This window comes from Drosophila elegans, unplaced genomic scaffold (genome assembly GCF_018152505.1).
Source record: "Drosophila elegans isolate 14027-0461.03 unplaced genomic scaffold, ASM1815250v1 contig_468, whole genome shotgun sequence".
Taxonomy (NCBI): Eukaryota; Metazoa; Arthropoda; class Insecta; order Diptera; family Drosophilidae; genus Drosophila; species Drosophila elegans.
In genome coordinates, this window is record NW_024545855.1 from 3989986 (window position 1) to 4012676 (window position 22691).

Below are 22691 nucleotides of genomic sequence, written 5' to 3' on the forward strand. Positions count from 1 at the left end.
GCCTTCTTTACCATTTTGCACACGCTCTTCTCGCCTCATTTTCAGCATTACTTTGCGACAAAACAACTGGCAAAATGTTTGCACATTCTGGCCTTTGTTTAGAATATGGGTAGCAAAAATACGGCGATAAAAGTGCGAGCAGGGCGGAAGCGGATTTCGGCCAGGTTTTCAAGATTTCCAATGCTCGTCAGCAGCCTCTGGGTCGGCTTAAAACTTGTAAGAATTCGTTTAACATGGTTTTTTGAGTGCACGGCTGGCTATTTTGGGGGTTTCGTGAAAACGCGTTGAAAAGCGTGTACAACAAGCTCAAACCATTAAATGAAATTGGGTAACAAAAAGACTATGAATTTATCAAGTAAAACAGTTTAAAGTTTAGTAGATAAGAATTAGAGCCAACGCCCAGAATTTAATTAAATATTAAATATAATAGCATGTTTTCGAATAATTTAACAAATTGCAGTTAACTCAAAATATTGGCAGTTTAGGGGCAATCAAGGCCTTCCTTTTAAAATATTTAAAGTTCTAAACGAAATTGGTTACAAAACTGAGTACATTCGATAAGTTTAAATGTGCTTAAACATTTAAAATTTAATATCTCTATACAGGCCTGCCTGCTCACTTAAGTGAACGAATCTTGCGGTACAGCCAGGCATGATACGTGCGCTCTTTGACCATCTCCTTTTCTGCAAATACAATTGTTTTATTCATGCTTTTTAAGATATTAAAATGAGAAATGCCAACACACCATCGCACTGGAAACATTGAGCCAAGTTAGGAGGACAAATGTTTTCCGAATTGAAGTAGAAGGCGGTTTTCAGCTCACGGAACTTGTTATGCGAACGCATGGTAATGTGTCGTGAGTAGGGATCCTTGCCATCCAAGTGATCTCTTACATGGTGTGCGGATAGGCGGATGTCCATCACATCGATCAGCTGATCATCAATTGCCTCCACTAATTTGGGCGGTTTCTTTAGCAGCTCAGAGCAGACATCGTTGTAAACTGAAATGCAAATTAAGTATAGGTTAAATGTAAACATATAAGCCAAAAGGCAGCCCACCATTAGACAAATTCAAGTGGATGTGCATCATCAGCAGGTGCTCCAGAGTGCAGTGGATTTGAAACAACTTGGAAACCCGCTCCGTGCTCTCGTGCTCGTCGAAATGGCTGTTTTTGAAGCCTGCATCATCGTCATCGCCGGCATATTTCCCCGCGTTCCCAGACTTGACGTTGGCCCCGTTGTGGTGTAGCAACGTCTTTCGCATTCCTGCTGCTCCTGGCATCGGATCCCCCCTGACCGCATTGTGCAGGGATTTTCGCAGCTGGGGCAGATTCTGCGGTGAGCCACCGTCATTCGCTGCCTCGATGCAGTCCTCCTTCAGCAGGTTGGTGCTGCACATCTTGCTCTCCGTGTAGATGAACTCGTAGTCCTTGTACAGCTTCTCCAGGCCAATCTCCAGCAGGAGTTCCAAGGGCTCGGCGCCACTTAAGCAGGGCATAGCCAAACGTCGATTGGCCAGCTCGGTGATAAGCTTGGCCAGGCGATTTTTGTTGGTTGGAGTGTTCTGTAATGATATATTGTATTGTATTGTACTGTATGTACAAGAAATCAGCTATTGAGACTACCGATTAACTTTGACGATAGTCCCAATATAAATATACTTACTACTATATTACAGCGAGCGGCGCACTGAAAGAGCATATTGAAGGCCATTTTGAGGTCCTTGTAGGAGTCGCAGCACTTGAGGAGCTCCCACAGTTTGTCGGTGAGATCGGTGAGCCGCCGCACCTTGGCCCTTTGCACCACATCCTCGAGGTCTAACTCGACGTTGCCAATGCCGTAGCAATTTACGAACCCAGAGACATCTGTCATGGTTTGGTTGATGGACTCCCTTAGCTCCTCCATGTCAATGCCACTGCCACAACGGTAGATGGGATCCCTGGCGATGCCCCGCTTGACATCCTTGTGATAGGAGACTATGTCCTCGCGAATAAAGAGCAAGATGCGTAGCTGGTTCATAAAGTCCTGGGTCAAGGGACTGCATTCGCCCACCCGAAATGTGTGATTTAGAGCCACTTCGCAATCGTTCAGATTTGCCAGCGATGGAAGAGCAGCGTTGGAGGACCAGGAGCAGCGCAGTCTCATGTGTGGACCCACCTGGTAGCTGTTTTCGATCACTGTGTCTTGGGGTGCTTTACCATGTTGGCGGACCAAGGACTGAGAGTTTACCATATAGGAAGGCAGCACTCCTTGGTAGCTCAGTATTCCCCTGGAGAAGTGGCTGGGGTTGAACTCGTATTGGAGCAGCTGTGTTTGCCCGGAATCCGAGCCATCGCATAGGAACCACACGGAGCCGAGTCCCTCGCACATTTGCAGGAATTCAGAGCATATAATGGCCCTCGCCTTATCCACGGGTATTCCACGATGGTATTCCTCTTCCAGTTTCCAAGAATTGGAGTGCTCCAGCTGTAGATCGATGGACAGATCTGCTATGGCATCCACCAGGCAATCGTCCTTAAGAGGACTCCCCGTGAGATCGAGATCAGCTGAATCTGTCTTCCCAGGCGCCGCCTTAGTGGGCGTGGTCCGGATTCTAGCCGCTGCTCCGCTGCGATCCTCCTTGAAGACCAGCACCACCTTCTTGCCGGCCTCTGCGGATCCCACAGCACTGACCAAATATGTGGGTGGTGCTCCGTAGGTGATCGTGTAGGACTCGCCGCACCGGCGCATTAATTCCGCGTAAACGTTGGCCAAATTAGCAGAAGGCAACATTTTTCAAAAAATCAAAAGATGCAAGCGGCGCGTTTCAAAAGCCAAGCCAGTACAGTGTGACCGTGCAGCGGCCAAACTTTTAACCAACATATAACAAATGTGCTACGATATATACCAAAAAGAATGGTGCATACCATAAACCGTCCATCTCTAGCTACAGTGCTGTCAGGGTTTCCCCTTTACATTTAGGGGGAAATATTACTGTTTTTTGTGCTCATAATATTTCTTGTCAGTATATTGCACATTTCCTAAGAATATTTTTTAAATTTAACGAGTGTGTGAAAATCATGGATGGTAATATATTTTGGAGAAAGCCGTTTCAAAATCTGGCAACGCCGTCCAGCTAACAGTTCATTTTTACCTAACAGTCCATCTCTATCCCCCGCACGTGTTGAAATTGTTTTTTTGTTTTTTTTGGGCCGCAGACCACATTTAATTTAGCTTGTTAAGCATGTCAGACTTTGAAATGGAGGACAGTGCCTCAGGCTACGATTCCGGAGATAATTCAGATGCTGAGGTAAGTGGTAATCTTGGCTAAAACATCTACTTTAAACTCAAAATCACAATTTATCATGCAGCTGCAAGCGGCATTTGAGCGAGGCGACCTGAAACCAGGTCTAAATGTGGAGTTTAATGGACAAAGAGATAGAGTAAATGATGTGGTAAGTAATGATCAAGGATATAATTTCTCCAAAACACTAAACAACATATTTACTAGACCAAACTGCTGGCCAAAACAGAGGCTATCAAGCTGCAACTGCCGTGGCTGGAGCGCCTGGACATGATCAACACACTGGCTCCCTTGGCCCCCGAACTGGCTGTCCAGCTGGAGAAGCACGAGCAGAAGCGGGCCAACCTCTTTAAGGGCAACGCCAAGCTGCCCTACATTCGACCGGAGGAGGATCCCGTGCTGAACGATTTCAAGCGGGAGATGCTCTTCCATCGCCAGGCGCAGAGTGCCGTTTTGGAGGCCATTCCCCGCCTGCACGAGCTGGGCATTAAGACGCGTCGTCCGGATGACTATTTCGCGGAAATGGCCAAGTCCGACGAGCATATGCAGAAGGTGCGCGCCAACTTGATGGCCAAACAGCAGGGACAGGCCAAATCCGAGCGCATCAAGCAGATCCGCGAGCAGCGCAAAATGGGCAAGATGCTGGCCAAGCAGACAAAGGTGCAGCGCGAGGCCGAGAAGAAGGACATGCTGGACAAGCTCAAGAAGTTCCGCAAGGGCAAGCTGAAGAACCTCGATTTCCTGGAGGACGCCAAGGCACTGGAGTCCAAGCAGAAGCAGTCCGCCGAGAACCGCAAGAAGCGCAACAAAAAGTTTGGCTTCGGCGGCAAGAAGAAGGGACTGAAGCGGAACACCAAGTCCTCCTCCGCCGGATTGGATGGCGAAAAGTCCTCGCGTCGGCAAAGGGGCGTCAAGGCCGGCGCGTCGGTTAACAAACGAATGGGCAAGTCGCGGCGAATCAAGGCCAAGGGCAAAAAGTAATTATCATTAGGTGACCAAACTTTAGTTTTAAAATGCCCCCAAACCTGTATAGATTTTTTAGAACCATAAATACATTCAATATTATGTGCACCAAGGTGGTTTCACTTTGTCTAGTTGTCTAAAATTTATATTGGTTTCTCAGGATTTTGTGGGTAATTTTATATTTCTCTGATTTCCTCTTATAGCTTGTAATGCCAATCTATTATTTATATAGAAGCTTAATTAAACATGTTTAGAGAAACAAACTTGAAATGGAGTTTTTTTTATAAATTATAATTTAGTGTTCAATTACAACTTTCTAAAGACTATAACTATTGATCCTTCTCCCTATTCTTTTTCTTCTTTTTGCTTTTAATTTGAGCTTCCGCTTCCTCGGCGTCATCCTCTGTTTTTCGCTTCTTCTTGGTCTTCAAGGATTCTTCGGCTTCTTGATATTGGGTTGACTCTTCAGATTCCCGGAGAGGATTATTTTTCTTCCTTTTAATCTTTAGGGGCTCCTTCAATTGGTCTTCTGTAACTTCTTGTGTTCGATCTCCCGGGGTTTCCTCTTCTAACTTCTTCGTTTTGTCCTTCTTTTTCTTTTTGGTTTTCAAGGGCTTCTCTAGTTGGTCAACAGCTGGCTCTTCGAAAGACTCATCTTTTCGGGCCTTCTTCATCTTTTTTAGTTTCACAGGTTGCTCCACAGTGTTATTTACTGATTGCTCCATTAGTTTTTGACCTCCCACAGGCGATTCTTCAGATGACTCCCCATTTTTCTTGACATTAACTGTCCCTGGATCACTCTTAAGTTTGCATTGAAGCTTCTCCAGCATTTCGCGCTCCTGCTGCTCCAGTCGGGCTATCTTTCCGCTTAATTTAAGGCCGTGGCGGGCGCCCTTGTGCGCCGTCCTGCCGCCACATGCCTTGAAAAGTTCCTCATCCGTGAGCACCGTCACCTTTGTGACCTCGATGTCCTCCACCTTGATGCGTTCAGACGTCACCACCTCGCCGCCGTTTTGGGTGAGCAAAGAGGTTTGCAAGAAGTTGTCGTAGGTGGATTTTCCATCGCTGGCATGCTGTTCCTTGGCTTTTTTCAGCTTTCGGGCTGAGAATCCGCTAGTGGAGATCTCCACCGCATCCTCTCCATGTTTTCGGGATGTCGAGACCTGTCCATCCTGCTGAATTTGTACATCCACATTACTGGCGGCCTCATTGAAACAGCGTTCCCACCAGTGGTCATTAAATTCCTGGGCACGATCGACTCCCAATCCCGCATTATCGAACTTCAAGCTAGCTTTTAAGGGAGCTGCAATTCCTGTGTTGTTCTTGCCCAGCCCATCGCCCTCTTTCCAACCATACTTTCCCAGTATCTTCTTGGCAAAGTCCATGGAAATTGCTAAAAACAAATCGAAAACTAAAAGACCATCAAAACAAAACACACGTGTAGCGCTATAGCGACGACAGTTGTATACCTATTGTTATCGCCCTTAACAGCTGTAACAGAGTTGTTGAGTGCTGCCATTTTATTAGCTAGATCTGGAAACATTTTAAAAATAGTACAGCCTGATTTTATGATAACTATTATTTTATTAAAAAACTATTCTTATTTAACATTTTGCCTTTATGCGAAAATTATAATGAATTCAATAAATTACAAAGTAATTAAGTATTCGTTAATTAAATATGTATATAAGTGTGTAATGTTGCCTTTGGCGACCTTGCCAAGGGATTATTTTTTCATTATTTAGTTCTTACATATTTCTTACGTTAAGCGGTACAGACGTGTAAAATAATGTGTAAATGTGTATATCAACCAGATATATTTGAAAATTTTTTGATAAAGGTTTTAATAAAGAAAATAATGCCGAAACAACAGTTTTTGATGAAACTGTTTTGACGCCAACTTTGACCCATTTATCCGTAATCAAGCCCCAAAATACATGAATCCTAAAAATTTGAACGAGATTGGGACTTTTCGAAAGCACAGCCTACTTTTCACTTAAAGTATTTTATATTTTTATAAACTCATATATTTTTTTGTTGAAAATATTTTTTGACAATTTTGCCTCATTTTTATCAGCGCTTTTTTCCAAATCTAGCCATTTTTGAATCGGAAAGTCTGGCACCACTAACGAACTCTAACAAGGTGATTTCGGTCGATATATAATGCTTAGCATAGGGTGTCTCTGGTGTTATCATAAACACAGTTGCATTTGCGCGGTAGAATTTGAAAATCTTTAATCAGATAACCCAACAAGAAAATACCAAATTTTAAGTTTTTTAAAAAGCCTTTTTAAAAAAACGAACTTATTTTATTTTTTTACACATTCATTTCTTCTTTATTTCACATTTCAGCTGCGCTCTTCGGCTCAAATCGTTTGCAACCACTTTATTAACATGTTCCATAATAAATATTAAGTGGCAATAAACAAAAAATATTGTTTACATTAAGGAAACTGATTTTCTTTGAATACAAAATACTTGAAAACAATGGGGATTTTCAGTACGCGCCACAATAAAATCGAAAAAGTTGCTTAGCCCAACGCGCCAACGAATTTCCGTCCAGCCACGCCCACACACTTGCAAATCCAGGGTGTACTTTGCAGGGAGGACCTTCACGCATTGCCTGCCGCTCGAGATTTTTTGCCGTTTCGTTGTCCAAGAACTTCGGGGGAGAGAGAGAGCCTTGGTCAGCGGACATGAAGATCCTGTGCGGGATTTGCAGAGGATGTTGAGCTGGACTGGACTTTATTCGAGGACGCTGTTTGGCTTTTTCGGTGAGCCGGAAGCTTGCTTCAATTAAAATCTAACTTTTATCTTTGTCGTCGTCTGAGCTAATCCAATGCAATCCAAAGCCTTGCTCTTGATATTTCGGTTGTTCAACTTAAAGTAGGTGTGTGGTCTTCTTCTCCTCGCTCGCATGTTTTTTAAAAACAAAATTACATATATTATGTGGTTGTTGGTATTTATAATTAGATAGTTGTACAGGATGTTCTTGCTTGCTATCAATCAATCAATCAATCATTTTATCATTAATAATCGAAAACGAACATTGGTGTTGCTTGTTCTGGTTGTTGTTTGTTTGAAGTGTTGTTTTGGTTGCTATTCTCGTTCGTATGCGGCTTGCACACACGTCCGATTACAGGAAACAAGGACGAGCAATCGATGTGCCTAAGGAGCGCTTAGAAGGCGAACAGCAGCAGGAAAGCCATCATCAAACAGAACAGACCCATGGCCTCGGACAGGGCGAAGCCCAGAATGGCGTAGGAGAACAGCTGCTGTTTCAGCGATGGGTTCCTGGCGTAGCCGATGATGAGGGAACCGAATACTGTTCCGATACCAGCACCTGTTGTATTGGTTCGTTGTCGGCGTGAGGGAATAAAAAGGAGAAACAAAGCATTAGTAAAATGTCCAGACTTAATAGTGAATGTGGTATGATATCTCCGATCAAAACCGAAGCTTCAACCGAGTTTATGCTGTTATTTTATCGCCAACACACATTGAGGCATAAAAACCGAAGCATTTGGCTAAACCTATGTTGACTTTTAGACAGCTATCGGAAAAGTGTACATATACAAGCATAAATACAGCTGAAGCGCTTCTTTTTGTCTCCTTCTCTATGTAGTCAGTCACAGATTAGTCTGAATTGAGTTCTACCCTCAAGGGCAGCAAGCACATCGCACTTAAAATGCTGGCCACGAAAGATTTCAATGCCATTCAAGCGGCGGTCGTTGGGTTAGAACGATGGCAACGCCTGGTGGCAGGATTTCTGGTACTTTCGCCCTGCAATCACACAGGTTTCCTGCTGGGAAATGAAGCCGCAACAAACAGCTGGCTTGGCCAATTCTCAGACCTTCCCGGGGCATATGTATGGGGAGTAATCAGATACTCGTAGTGTGAGCCCCAGATGCTAGATTGTAACTGACTGGAGGAGGAGAAAAATGGCGCTGTGGAATCCCTATGATTGTGATGGATTAGGAGTGCGCAACGAAACCAATACGAACCGGATCCAGCGACACCGACTGTTGCGGCACCAGCGCCAATGAATTTGGCAGCCGAGTCAATGTCACGCGTGACTGGCGAGGTCTGGAATGACCTGATCTGTGGCAGCAATGCAACTGGGGTTGTGTTCTGAGCGGCCAAAGTCTGGCTCTGGCTGATGACGGCGCTGCTCAATGGTCGCAGGTACTGCTTGGAGTTGGCGAGGAGCTAATAAAATATACAATTTTGGTTAGTTATATAAGTAATAGTATGTTATGTTGTGTACATTGCTTGAGATAAAGTTTTCAAATGAGATAAGGTGTTATTGCTGGCATAGAATGTTTTAGAGCATCAATGATAAATGAACATGACATCTAAATATTTTATATGAATATTAGTTATTAGGTTGGTAAAAAGAATTCAGCCTACCAAAACCGGTTTAAATATTGTTGTTAAATATTTAAATAAATATAATAATTTGAATTCTTAATTTTTAAGCTGGTGGGGCATTTAAAGCCATATATATATATACAGATCTTGCCAAAGACACTACATCTTAACCCTATATTTCCGCACAAGTTCATTGCTCTGCTGTAATGGGCTAATGCCAAGTTATGCAATCGTTAAGTAATTTCTATTTGGGATTGACAAGTTGGCCGCAGCATTTGTTGTCCTTAGACATATATATTAGTTCTTATAAAGTTGTCAGTCTCCCGATTGAGTGGTTTATCGTCTACAACATTATAAACAATGTCAATTATTGCCGATTTCCCCGCGCCCTTATTTCTTTTTTCACCACTCAACTGGAAAGCTTTCGCCGGGTTTAACCTCAACCAACCAAACACACCAAATTGGAATTTCACTTGTTATACAATGCCTTAGGAGCCACTTTTGGAAACTATGAGTTAAATCTCTAAATCTAATGTAACAGATATAGTCCGATAATTCCTATTTTGTAGCTCTTGATTGTTCTCTTCCACTGTGCGCGCACATAACCTCAAAGTTATGCAACTGTGTGCCGTCTGTGTTTTCTCACCGCGGCCATTGGAAGTTCACCACGCCAAGGCGGCATACAAATGGTTAAATCGGACGAAAATCAATGCACTTTTCCGATAATTATGTAATATCCCGAGGGTTATCACTTTATCTCGAACAACAACCAAAATATGTGGGTACTTACGGCGCTCCTGGCAACGGGGGCAATGCGAGAGACTGTCGACACGAACATTTTCAGTTGATTTTCCTTTTTTTGTTTTGGCTTACGACAAAATTGAAGCTAGCGCACGGCTCTGCAAAAGATATAGACGGAATATATCGATTAGTTTTGGGAGGTTGAAGATTTGAAGAACTACATCCCACACGCCGCCTCAGAAAAAGTTACGTAACACGGAAAAGCTGCCTTCGCACCGTAATCTCACTCGACTCGCTGCTCGATATTCGCTTATTTCTGAATTGAAAACGATTTACTTCCTTTTTCTTTGAAAGTTCTTTCGTTTTTCCGACTTTTCCAGTGACGCAACGACTCTACACACACGCACACTTTTGAGAACCTGAATAGCACATGTGTGTGTGTGGAAGTGTGCCGCAAGATGGCGACGAACTATCAAACACGTTTCGCATTTTTTTTGGCGAAAATTCACTTGATTCTTCACTGGTGCAGCGCTTTTCCGCGAATTCTGACAATCTGAGGTGTTTTCACGGCTGTTACCCAACAGTGGGGTGCTGATAAGGGGGGTGCTCCTCCGAGCGGGGAGCGGAAAACCCCGGAGAAACCAACTCACTTCGAACAAACCCTTCACAACAGTAAAACGAATTTGACAAATTTGGTGACTTTTGGGGGTGCACGGTGTGGCCATTAATGGGTGGTAAAAAAAATACCAACCATTAGTTATTATACTAGAAAATACTATAAGAAATTTAGTTTTATCGAGGTTGCAATCCAAGGTTAAGAAATAGGATTTACTTTAGCAATGACACAACCATAACATACTAACCAACAAAAGATTTCCGCCAAATCATTATATAAATATATATTTGCCTTAACTGTTAAAAAGATTAATCGTAAAACTTTCAACTGGCGCTATCATCTTTTAAAACAGAGAAACTTTAAATTGCATTGGAAGAATGGGCTATATTATTAAAAAAAAAAGATCCTAGATACTCTTCAAATATAAGCTTTTACCAGGTAAAAAACAAAAATCACAAAAGTCTTTTTTTTCGTAAAAGTTAAGCTATATTTATTGATATCTAGTAGTTTCAAATTAAATTCTCGTTTTGCTGATGGTGATGATGTATAAATGCTGTATGTTAAATACTTTTTAACTTATTTCATATAACGAAGTCTTAAATAAGTAATAGCTATAAATACGTTTTTGTAATAACTTGATATCTAATGAATTGATATTCAAACTTTCTCAACAAAATATCAATAATAATATTAATAATATTAAAATGTATAAACGATTGTCTATTTTTTGTTTGAAATAAGTCCCCAATTTACAATTACATGATTTGTCTTAAATTATGAAATAAAACCGCAAACTGCAATAATAATATTATTAAATTATTAATTAATCATTTTAATATTATATTAATAATAAAATCATCGAATTATCAATTTAAATTAATTATTTTCTAATATCTGGATTGGAAAAAAATTTCACAAAATTTTTAAAGAGCGAGAGGCACATTCTTTGCTTTCTTGCAGGAACAAGGACGGCAACAATTCGAAGATGTTCGAATTGCCATTTTTGATTTTAGCTGATTTTGACTGGACGGATGTGAAAAAAAGCTAAAAAAATTAAAGCAAAACAAAAAAATGAATTAGGAATATAAACAAGAACTCCCGCTGCCGTATGTTTTCGATTTTTTTAAAGAAATTATATTTAAAAAGAGTTAGATTTAATTAAGGTCATTTTTCCAGTATATTATGTTATATATCCAGTATAAAAATCTTGATGCTTATCGATAATTCGTTAGAAACTTCGTTTTCAACTTTTGGCGCATTTTCAGAAATTGTTCAAAATCCAAAGAGTAACAACAAAAACTATTCGATAAAATATCTAAAAATAACTTCAAAATACGATAAAATATGACAGTTTATAAAAAAAATTGTCTTAAAGAACGTACATATAAATTAATTAGTTGTGTCTTTAATATAAAGTGCAAATTTAATATTACCGCCCTTATCGATTGTTCAATTAACCCATTTCTGAAGCCCTGGCTCCTGGGCAACTCACCACAGTCACCCACACCACCACAAACGCAGCATAACGCGTCGTTCGACGTCGGTGTTTGTGTATACGTCACGTCGGTTTAAATTATGTTTTAATTACTCGCAACTGCAAAGGGAACTCTATCGAAGCACATAATGCTGTAAGTATACTAAATATTTATTTTATTTGGCGATTAGTTAAACCCAGTTACGCCCCCAAAAATGTTGCAGCCCTCAATTGCATAACAGCACTTGCGCATGAGTGTGTGTGTGTGTGGGAAACGCCAGAGGACCAAAACACACCACACCGGGCGAGGAAGAACGGAAAACGGCAGAAACGGATGAACTGCGCTGCATTTTAACAGCAAAAACTGAGTTTTCCCTTAAAAACAGTTGCCATGTCCGGCTGTTGACAATCGATAACGACTAACTATCGCAACACCAACATTCAGTACTCGTTCGAACAAAAGTCACCACAGCGCATTGGAAGTTGGGTGGGAGTCACCGCTAAACAGACACTGCAGCCCTGGAAGATGACAACTTTAGTGCATTGCTGACCTGGCCACACTGATCAGCCCCGATTTTAGTTGCTGTTTTTTTACATAACTCGCCACATTCGTTCGCCTCGGAATCCGTGATATATATATACATGATAATATAATATATTATGGCCGTTTTCCTGATCAACGTCTGCAAGTACAATGGCTGCGGCATCACATTTCCGAGCTTGAGCGATCTTATTTCCCACATCGAGGACACCCACATAGGTGAGATTGGGATCATAAATCGCGTATTTCGCTATCATTTGACCGTCGCGTGATGTTCTCGGTGTGTTTGTTTATTCTATTTATTTACCCGTCGACGATGGCGGCATAAATAAAAATATAAAACAGGGCAAAGGTGTGTGAGTGCGAGTAAATGTAAATGGCTTCGTGGTGAATTGAATGTTGTTTTTATAACATGAATTGCAGTTTGTGCATTTAGCATTTATTGCATTTTTAATGGCAAAATCGATGCTGGAAGTCGCTACCTGTGCTTGCCTTACGCACACCAGTGCACTCTACACCCGTGCACACACGCCCAGTTTTCCAGGCGCGTACAGCATTCGGTGATCGGTGTTTGCCTGGAACGTGCGGGTGCGAGCGAGAGGGCAGTACAAGCAAAACAAAAGCAAAAAGCCGGTGATCCATTCAATACCCCTATTGGAGTGTGTGTGTGTTTGGAAGGCCAGCACAGCATCTAGTTGTTGTTGTTTTTGTAGTGGAAACCGGCGAGTTGAGCGCCCTTTTTTTGACCTGTCCGCATGGCTTGGCTTGGGTTTTTCTGGTATTACTTTGCAGAGCAGGTGTATCCGCATCCGGTAATCGGAGTTGCGCTCTATATTTCTCCCATTTCCACTCCACCCACACGCACAATCGATACTTTCCCGTCCACGTGACTCCCGTGGGCTTCCAATTAATCATGTTTAGGGTGTGTGTGTGAACTTTTACCGGCTGAAATAAACAATTTCTAATTTTAGTGTTGGCAAGGGGGGCGGGGATTTCTAGGGGGAAAATCAATAGAGTTGGGCCCAGTGTTGTATTACGAAAACAAGGGTTGGGGGTGGGTTAACCGTTAACTGGCTTTATTCCCAACATGCCGTGCGTCTTACACTGAAAGCCAAGTTTATAGCTTTACAACTTCAGTTATTCTATTATATATTGTCAAAAAACCGATACTAAATAAAATATCGGTTGGATGAGTAAATCGAGACTTAATCAACATGATTCTACACAAATCGTTAGATATATCACCAAATTATATCAGTTCTATGTTCTGTATAAAAGAATAAAATGGAATGATTTTTAAATTTGATCCCGTAAGGTGGCAGTAATATTAACAGGTACAGGTTCAAAAAACACCATACGTTTTAACAATTTTTTGCTTCAAAAATGCAAAATTTATACAAATTTAATTGTAAAACATTCGATTTAACTGCTTTTCCATTTCTTACATGTATTGAAGGATTGTGCAAAATTATCAATGTATCATAACGAATTTATTTTTCTTTCTGTGTATGTACAGGCTCTTTTGCACAGACACATACACTAGCAAACCAGAGGGGTTGGAGAGAGAGAAAGCAGAGGGGTTGCTCAGCTGACTTGCCCACGGTTACGTTGGCAGCTGTTTTGTTGTTGCCACTGCTGCGTGATAACGGTCAACACACACACACTCAAAATGGCTGCCCGGGCAGGCTTTTCCACCTCACCACCACCCTCTTTTGTGTCCCCGGGCATTACATAAAGCTCAGACTCAGACTTTGAGCATACGCCCACTTGGCAACTGCCACCCCCAAAAAGACGAGGCGCAGATATCAAACACCTCCCAAAAAATCCCCGGAAAGCCCGCCCGCATCCCCCATTTCCATTGCGTATCCATTACGTGAGCGAGCTGTGTTGTGGGGCTTATAAATGCCCATCATTTCATTATCTCGAAGGACATTGGATGCGTGGGTTCTCTGGATGGATGAATATATGCCTGTTATCAGGATTCGGTGGGCGTTGTCGCTCGTTTCGATTCGGTTTGGTTGTCATGGCAAGGGAAAAAGCGGGCGAGACCTTCAGGTTTGTCCTTTTCACAGTTGCCAGGCACCTGTTGTGTCCCAAAAAAAAATGCCCGGGATAATTTATGTGTGTGTTTGCGGCACGCTTGTCTTTCTCCACTGCACTCGAGTTTCGATAACCATCTGCAAAATGCGATATGCCGCATTTAACCCACTGAGTAACTGGTACAAAAATGTGAACCTGTCTCCTATCTTGACATCTTTGAAGCATATTATGAAATAAGTACATTCGAATTTATTTACTAAGAATTAATAAGATAATTACCAGAATAATAATAGCCATTAAAATATTCGTTGAATTAAATGAATTTCTTATTAAAAATACAATTTACCCAAAAATGGAACATATGTACATACTCTAGAAGTTTTTTCATAACATTTTAAATTTAAGTGGGCTTACTCCTTGCATAAACTTCAAAATTTAATTTAAAAAATTAAATTAAAAATTAAGTTTAATTTTTTTTTATATATTTTTAAAATTCAATTTAACAGAGTTTGCTATTTGCTATTTTAAGTTTGTTGCCGATTGCTTCGTTGAACGATTTCTTTTTCGGTTTCAGTGCACTTTGAAGGTTATTTAATGGGTTAATACAATCACCCCACCTAAAGTGTCCCTGCACTTGCAATGTCAACATAATTCCACTGCAGTCAACGACTCGAGTTTATCAAATTTCAAATGAAATGGTCTGTTCGTAGCTATTGGAAAGTTTTCGAGACAGCTGCCGAAATGAAAACAAACCGAAACCGCATGTTCAAGCGAAAAACATTTGTTATCTTTTTTAATTCTGCAACAAGTGCATGAGTCATTCACAAGTGCAAAAGAGAGAGGGATCTGCGTTTATTTTGTTTCTGAAATACGAAAAACGTATGATATACGACGCCTGTATAGATGTGGGTTTGTCTGTATGTACGTATACAGATGCTATTAGTTCAAAAGTTGTTTGTACAATACTCGATTTGATAAACACACGAACACTAAGGCAAGAGCAAAGTGTCACCTACAGAGAAGTCGTGAATGTCTGGGGTTATCAATAACAAAATAATAATAACAATAATGAAGGCGGAGCTGAAATAAAAAAAAAAACCGAACCGGGTGAACTGATTTGACCGTTGACAAATGACGCCGTGTTCTTAGGAGGATGAGGGGCGTGGCACATTGATTTCCTCAGCTAAAATATGTATAATTACAAATGCTAAAGACACATAAATACTTGCTGAAATGTTACCTAAAGTACGTGGAATTATTACGCACATATGGACAGTCCGTATGTGTCATCAATAGATTGCCTGGCACGTAGACATCATCGCAATCAATGCCGCAAATGTTTTTAATCGCATTTCGCCCTGATAAGCGGCTAAATAAGCGAGGTGGGGGTGTTCAGCTAAATGAAAGCATATGTTTCGCATAATAGCCAGCTAGCGGCATATGTTTCTGTTTGAACGACAGTACGAATCGAAGCAATTAATGTGCAACGTTATCGAACTTTTATCGCGTGGGTGGTAGTGAGCGGAAATGCAGTGTGCCCACTGATTTCTTATCTTGTCAGCGGATTCACATATGTCTATAAGATCGTTTAATGAAATGAAACTGCAGCAGAAGTCTTGAACTTATAAACCATCTCTCCAATCTAAACAGTTGCTATGATAAAACAATTATTTCTGGGATTTCCCCCTCATTATACTTAAAAGATTTAAGCCTTCGCATTGTATCTAGTCTTTTTTTACAAACCCCATGGTTTCTGTGTAACGAAAATATGCCTTAAAATGCTTAAGAACTCGCGAGAACAAGGTTTTTTTCATATATAAACGAGATAAATACATATGACCTTGTGCAAGACCATCTATTACTTAAGAATTTAAGGTATAACATAGCTATAAGCTCCAATTATCAAAATTCGGCGAACAAAACCTTCTCTGTCACTCGTATGTTGAGTACGACTGATTAGCTAATTTTCTAAAAATTAAAGGCCATGACTTTGTAAGATCCGCAACTGATCGATGGATGTTATTTTATCGTTTAGCAGCCCGTTAAGTGCCACTGCAATCAACTGACGAATGCACAGGGTGCTCATATGATGAATGGGCCGGCTGACACAGTTACGCACAAAAATGATTTGATTGGGAAATAAAGCGTGCTCCGTCTGCTTATGGAGGTTAGGTTACTCTCTCGTACACATGGATCGAGAAGTAAATAAAGACGCAAAAGGGGAGACTTTGAGAGAGGCACCTGCTATTATGCACTCGCTGATTAAGCAAGCTTTGGGCTTATGCTTGTTCTGGCGATAAGATAATGTACCCACGCTATGGAGCTGGCCATGTGCTCCTCCTGACTCTCCGTACTCCCCTTCGAAACCCCTCGAAAATGCGTCAACAGGCGCACAAAATTCGTCGCCATACCCCGTACGTGCACTCTCGCTATTTACTTATTTCGACATTTTAATAATAAATTGCCCGGGCTGTGGGTCTTCTGAATGTTTGTGAACTTGTTCCAGTGCAAACACAGCGCGTTGGCGACGAATTTTGGATGCAGGTTTCTGTTCTGGCTGCCCGCATTCCGGTTCGTTCTCCAAACCCGACTCGAAAGGGAATTTGTAATTAGCTAATCCCGTTTTGAGAAACGTTCTAGCAGGGTCTGTAATAATTTTTATTTTTATTTAAAACATTACAATGGAGTTTTGGTTTTTCACGTTGATGGTGTTCCTAAATCACACCCTTGTATTTTTATTGTGGGCGAATATTTGTCCAAAAACTAATAATAAACAACAATTCTGTTTTAAAAAGACTTTGGGTATGGGGTATATTTAGCCATTGAAGAATTACATAAAAATTTAAATATTGTTAAATTAAGACCACTGTTAAGTAAAGCAGCCATTTCACGATTGGTATAACAGCTTGGGTTTCTTATGAAGAATACAATGTAAGAATATTTATATTTTATCTTGCAGACTATGACCCGAAGGTGGTCGAACAGAAGGAGCAGGCACAGCCTGCCTGCCTGCCGCTGAGCTACGTCCTGCGCTTCATTACCGAGGATAACCGCAAGGAGGCGGGCTCATTCCTGGCCAGCAACAATTCCGCCCCACCGACCACCAACAGCGGATCCAGCTCCGCTGGTCATGGAAATGGCAATGTGGAGCTCAAGCGAAAGCTGGCTATTAAGCACCACAGCTACAGTATGTCCTCGTCCAACCGCAGCACCACGCCCACAGGTATGCGAAATTGTAAACTATATATTCGGTTTTATCTAATTGCTGGTTCTTTACTTATATAGGCAGCGAAATGGACGAGGACGAAATGGTGGTAACGGAGTCGGAGGATAGCAACGACTCCTGGACCACTGAGGAGTTCAGCTCCGAGTTTATCATGCGCTACGGCAGCAGGTTCGTTTTCTATCTCTAGATCTCTAGTTACTTAAATATATAATTATAATTTTATGACGATTTACTTGTTATTACGACTTACAAGTTTTCACCGGTTAGAGCCACATCTAAAGGGAATAAATTAACTATATTAACGTTTCCAATCCTCATAAAAGTATTGCATAAATTGTTTGGGGAAATAGTTGTGATGAAATGACCGGAAACGCTGAAATCTTTTAGTGATAATGTTGTATTCGTCACAACAATAGGGATTTTTTGCCTTCAACTTTGAGTTTAAATATAATTAATGATTCATATCCAATAATCAAATGTTTAATTCAATCTAATCCAATTTATTTAAATAGGCATTCCGGTGGCGGAAGCAATGGCACGCCTGGCAATGAGAAACCATTCGCCTGCCCCGTTCCGGGATGCAAAAAGCGTTACAAGAACGTCAACGGCATCAAGTACCATTCGAAGAATGGCCACAAAAAGGACGGAAGGTAACAATAGAGTCTAAGCGACTAAACTGTGTGCTTGGTAAACTGGAAGCTGATAATTCTATGTTCCACAGAGTTCGCAAGGGCTACAAGTGTCATTGCGGCAAGAGCTACAAGACGGCCCAGGGCCTGAAGAACCACGCTCTGCACACCCACAACTCGCAGCCGGATAGCGTTCTGAATGCCCAGCTGGCCAATGCCTTGGCCATCGGCGATGGGGCCTCATCGGCCACGCCTGTGGGCAGCAGCAACTCGGCCACCTCCTCCTCCTCCTCTAATCCGAACCCGCCGCCCATCATTCAACGCAGCAACTCGCCCTCGCAATCTCTGGGCTCTCTGAGTCCTTCGAGCATCAGCAACATGTCGAGCAGCGCCAGCAGTTGTCACGGAGGCAGCAGCAGCCTGTCCGGGAATGGGAATAACAACAACAACGGCACTAATGGCAGCAGCACCACCACCAGCAGCACCACTGCCATCCTCACCGGCAATGGGAATGTACTGCAGCAGCTCAGCGCTGGGAATGTGGTCACTCTGACCAATCTTCCCACCCAACAACAGCAGCAACAGCAACAGCAGCAGCAACTCCATCAGAACACTCCAACAGGTAACAGCAACAACAATTTAATGCGCAGCACACTCGGTTTAGTATCCATTAAAGCCAACAACACGCCGACAACTAAGTCGGTAAGCAATCTAATGGCTGCCAATGCCACCGCCAGCAAGATACTCAAGCTGGCCACCAATGTGGCCAATGGTGGTGGGTCCACCATAGACATTGTGCAGCAGCAGCAGCACAATAAGACAACAATCAATAGCAGCAAGCCACTGCCCAATTTGGTCAACTTGGGCATACTAACGCCGGCCACTTCACCCACCAAAAACACACAGACGCTGACCTTCACCACCACGAATGGTAGTAGCCAACAGCAGCAGGCGTTGGTGGCCTCGTTGGCCAAAAAGACCAACATATTGCTGCTGCAGGAACCGAATCAGTTGCTGCAACAGGTGCAGCAGCAGCACCAGCAGCAGCAGCAACACCAACAGCGCCAGGTGCAGCAGCAGCATCAACATCATGTTCTGCCCATCAGTCCCACGAGTAGCGTCAGCGGGAATAGCAGCAAGAGCAGCTCACCCACGCCGCAGCAACAGCAGCAGCAACAGCAACAGCTTGTGAAAAAGGGCAAACTAGAGCTAATGGAGCCCATGGACACGGATGAGGGCCAGAGCGATGATATTTCGGAGAGCGTGGCTGCAGCAATTGCCAGCATCACGGATTGCAAGGACGACATGGGAGGTGCAACCGTGGCGGGCATTGAAGTTGTAGGCGCTGGCGCCGTCAACGAAGAGACGTAGCCTATACTCAAGCAGCTACTAATGCACCGAAAACTGACGCTGGAACCACCCAAGGCACCACATTGACCGACCAGCTCCTCCGTATACGAAAGACATTCTATACTCAGTTAAAGGGGGCAAACGACTCACCAAAACACCCATTTGGATATATTTCGTAGACTGCTTGCACACACATGCTTAGAGACCAGAAACATAAGTTGTGTTTTAAGATTAGACCCCTGGACATAAACAATGAATACCAATTGTAACATAAAACTAAAGAAAACAACCCCACAAATCGCATTGATTGTGCAATATTTAATTTTGTATTATTTTGAAAAGAAAGAATTTTAACCACCTTTATTTGTATGTGTGAATATCATGCTTGTATTAAACTATTTACAACGGCTGATCTCCTCTTAATTTAATTAGGCTATATATAAAAAAAAAACACCTCCACATAGACGAAGCACGAGCAACAATTGTAATAAATACGCAGCAAAATGCAAAATTCAAATTCATTTCCATCTGATCACTTTAATTAATATTAGCACTACCACCTTAGCTTTAGTGACTATTCGTATTCGACTAAAACCAAGTATTATTTATGTTCTAAGCTCTAGCAAATTGAATTTAATTATACGATATATACATCTACTCGGATATTATGAAGTCTGCTCATTAGTTTAAGACGACCTCCCGACTTTGTGCAATATTTTTTAATTATGACTTAGTTTTTATCGATTCCAACTCTGTAAAATCTTTGGTAATCTTTATTTTCGTTTGGTTTCGTTTTGTTTTGATTTGAGTTTATGTTTTTCGTTACTTCTTTTCCTTTTCTCTCTACCTATTGCAGAAACCTCTTACTCCTGCTCAAACAACAGCAACCTCAGCAATCCGAACAGCAACCACAGCAGCAGCGATTCTAGCAAGCCTCCGACGACCGTGAACAAAAGGTCCACAGCAATCGTTCCTGCCAAACCGCTGCTGCCCATGCAGATCTCGCCCAACTTTATTGAGCACAAGTATTCGGCGCTGGCGATGAAGGAGAAGTTCTTCTTGAACTTGAGGGCCGGCAAAACGGTGTCCAGTTCATCCGGAGGCGATGGGGTCACTACTGCCCTGGGACACCAATCGGATGTGGGCATTCATGGAGGAGGATCAGGAGGAGGAGGAGGTGGTGGTGGTGGCTTGCGGGCGGTTGCTGTGGGCCAGATGTGCGCGCTTCAAAACGAGCACATTCACCAAAATCTCTACAAGAAAACGATCAACTGACCATCAGATCGATCGGATGATGCGGAGACGCTGGGCGCCGCTGAAAAGCAAGAGAGTTGGCTGTGATGAAGTAGTAACTAACTGACTAACAAAACCTGACGAGTGGCGGAGCAAGAGGATTCGTCAATATGGCTGAGATGGGAAAAGAAGGATGCATCAATAGGAGGAGGGAGGAGTGGAGGAGCTGGGTGACGCCCTAAATATCCTTAGAGAAGTTTTCCAAGACAAGGCAAAAAGAAGCAAGAATTTCCATTGGCTTCCAAATGTAATACTACAAGATGCAAAAAACAAATTCCATGCATTTCGCAATTATGAAAATATCACAACAAGCACATAAACATAAACATAAAAAAACATTAAAACTAATCTCAAACATATTAAGCAGGAAATTCTTTAAATACATGAACTGTACATAAATTTGGCCTGCTTAGAAAAGCTTCTCTAAAAACAGCTTTAGATAATTCTAAAATTAAAAAGAAAAAAAAATACGAAACAAAACAAAAAATCGAAAAAAGAATTAATTATACACACCACAAAAATTTTAGTAAATACATTTTTGGAGATCTTTCTTCAACTAGTCATTATTGTAGTTAAATTAAATTTTTGATTTTATACACTCGTAAAAAACCAGAACTTTCTAACCGACTGGTTGGTGGAGTCCCCGAACCCTCTATTTATAACTTTAGAAACTTTCCCCTGTACAACTTCAATGAAATCTTATTTGGGGGTTCCCCCAACCAGTTAATGAAATCATTTTTAATTCAAAAGTCATAAATTGTCTAAAAGAGATCCACTAGAAGGAAGGAAGAAAATGGAGCAGGAAAAAGAAGAACGATTTCGTGCAGACCATTTGAATTAGGAAAATTTAAGGTCGCAAACTTGCCAAGGCAACTTTAAGCGAGCCAAAAAAAGGAAATGGAGATGGAAATCCGATGCAAAAGTTGATAAATGTCGAATATTTCAAAAATAAAATAGTTAGTTACAAATTTAGGGAAAGCCAGGAGGCGTTTCCACTTGGGAGCCACAATAACTCTACAGTAGTTATAGTATTATATTTATAAATTACACTATTATTTATACGACGGCATACATCTGTAGCTGTGTGAGTGTGTGTCCGTGCATGTATTGTAATTGTTTATTTATAGTGTTCAAACGTCCCTAAGTGTAAAGTCCCAAAAACAAAAAAAAACATACAAAATATACGATATGAATACAAAATATTTTTGTGCATACTCTCATTGCATGCCTCTAAATTTGATCGAACTTCCTATCCTAGCAGAATCGGGTTCCTTAAGCATTCAAACCAGAACAAAAACAATGAAATTTTTAATATACGATATTTACGTCAATATACCTACATCAATTTAGTCAGCCGCCAAAACAAAACGAAAAAAAACCTTTTCAGAGCGCATTTCGCAGACGCCCAGCGTCTTAAAAATTAACCACAACTAAACTAAATAGTTCAGCGTCCCTTAAATGATATAACACCTAGCTATCGATGCATATTTACATCTAGATAAAATATCTTTAAGTCCTCACGCTTAAGCGACTCCCAACGGATCGCCCTAGATTAGCCAAACAACTTTTATATGGAAGGAACTAGCTTCGGTCCCCCGAAGAACCCATCGAGTTTTCAGTTTTCCTGATCACTCGCATTCAAACTTTCAAAATGGATAATGAACTCAAAACCCTCTAATGAAAACAATAAATTGAGTATGTCATCTTATATAAGACTGCTGTTATGTTCGTAAATATATTTAATATATGTATGTAAAATTAACGAAAAACAAAACACACAAAAAAAGGTAATAAAACAAAAAAACCTTTTAAATAAAAAAATCACAAAATCCAGAAAATGAATAAAAATGAATAGTTAACGTATTCGTACTCTACCTACATACTATGTACTATATAATGTATTGTAATTGTAATTTACTAATATCGTAATAATACGTAGAGAATTAACTAAAGTCTAAACATAAAAACCATCGACATCCACATCAAGATAGTCCCAACAAAAGGGTTTATTGAGACACACTTTCCCCACACATAAAAAACATCATCTACAACAACAACAACAAAAAAATGTAGTAAAATATTCTCTTTTTGCTTTATGTGATCTATTACATAATACATAAACATATGTATAATAAAAATGTCCTTTAAAAACCAACTCAAGTAAAAGA

General features: G+C 41.2%; 5 protein-coding genes across 6 annotated transcripts; 2 read left to right on the forward strand and 3 right to left on the reverse strand.

Moving 5' to 3' along the window:
• Positions 1 to 371: 371 nt before the first annotated feature.
• LOC108143111 (protein zwilch) lies at positions 372 to 2815 on the reverse strand. Its single transcript, XM_017267335.2, has 4 exons — positions 1665 to 2815; positions 1059 to 1563; positions 746 to 1000; positions 372 to 683 (listed from the first exon to the last, which is right to left on the reverse strand). The coding sequence occupies exons 1-4, from the start codon at positions 2769 to 2771 to the stop codon at positions 616 to 618; spliced, it is 1935 nt and encodes a 644-aa protein (XP_017122824.1). The 5' UTR covers positions 2772 to 2815; the 3' UTR covers positions 372 to 615.
• A 309-nt stretch (positions 2816 to 3124) lies between these two features.
• On the forward strand, positions 3125 to 4353 carry LOC108143091 (probable rRNA-processing protein EBP2 homolog). Its single transcript, XM_017267308.2, has 3 exons — positions 3125 to 3288; positions 3350 to 3433; positions 3490 to 4353. Exons 1-3 carry the CDS (start codon positions 3223 to 3225, stop codon positions 4261 to 4263), a joined length of 924 nt encoding a protein of 307 aa, XP_017122797.1. The 5' UTR covers positions 3125 to 3222; the 3' UTR covers positions 4264 to 4353.
• A 42-nt stretch (positions 4354 to 4395) lies between these two features.
• Positions 4396 to 5716, reverse strand: LOC108143090 (G patch domain-containing protein 4). The gene has a single exon (XM_017267307.2). The coding sequence runs from the start codon at positions 5628 to 5630 to the stop codon at positions 4575 to 4577; it is 1056 nt and encodes a 351-aa protein (XP_017122796.1). The 5' UTR covers positions 5631 to 5716; the 3' UTR covers positions 4396 to 4574.
• A 1474-nt stretch (positions 5717 to 7190) lies between these two features.
• LOC108143055 (ATP synthase lipid-binding protein, mitochondrial) lies at positions 7191 to 10092 on the reverse strand. Its single transcript, XM_017267267.2, has 4 exons — positions 10005 to 10092; positions 9404 to 9512; positions 8247 to 8451; positions 7191 to 7588 (listed from the first exon to the last, which is right to left on the reverse strand). Exons 2-4 carry the CDS (start codon positions 9449 to 9451, stop codon positions 7425 to 7427), a joined length of 417 nt encoding a protein of 138 aa, XP_017122756.1. The 5' UTR covers positions 9452 to 9512; positions 10005 to 10092; the 3' UTR covers positions 7191 to 7424.
• A 1365-nt stretch (positions 10093 to 11457) lies between these two features.
• LOC108142995 (homeobox protein 5) lies at positions 11458 to 22678 on the forward strand. 2 transcript variants are annotated; one of them, XM_017267170.2, is made up of 7 exons: positions 11460 to 11598; positions 11669 to 12204; positions 16985 to 17248; positions 17311 to 17419; positions 17764 to 17901; positions 17973 to 18502; positions 20087 to 22678. In XM_017267170.2, exons 2-7 carry the CDS (start codon positions 12105 to 12107, stop codon positions 20503 to 20505), a joined length of 1560 nt encoding a protein of 519 aa, XP_017122659.1. In that variant the 5' UTR covers positions 11460 to 11598; positions 11669 to 12104; the 3' UTR covers positions 20506 to 22678. The 2 variants fall into 2 exon arrangements, with proteins under 2 accessions (XP_017122658.1, XP_017122659.1); XM_017267169.2 differs by having other exon boundaries at positions 11458 to 11598; positions 17973 to 20201.
• The last annotated feature ends 13 nt before the right edge of the window (positions 22679 to 22691 follow it).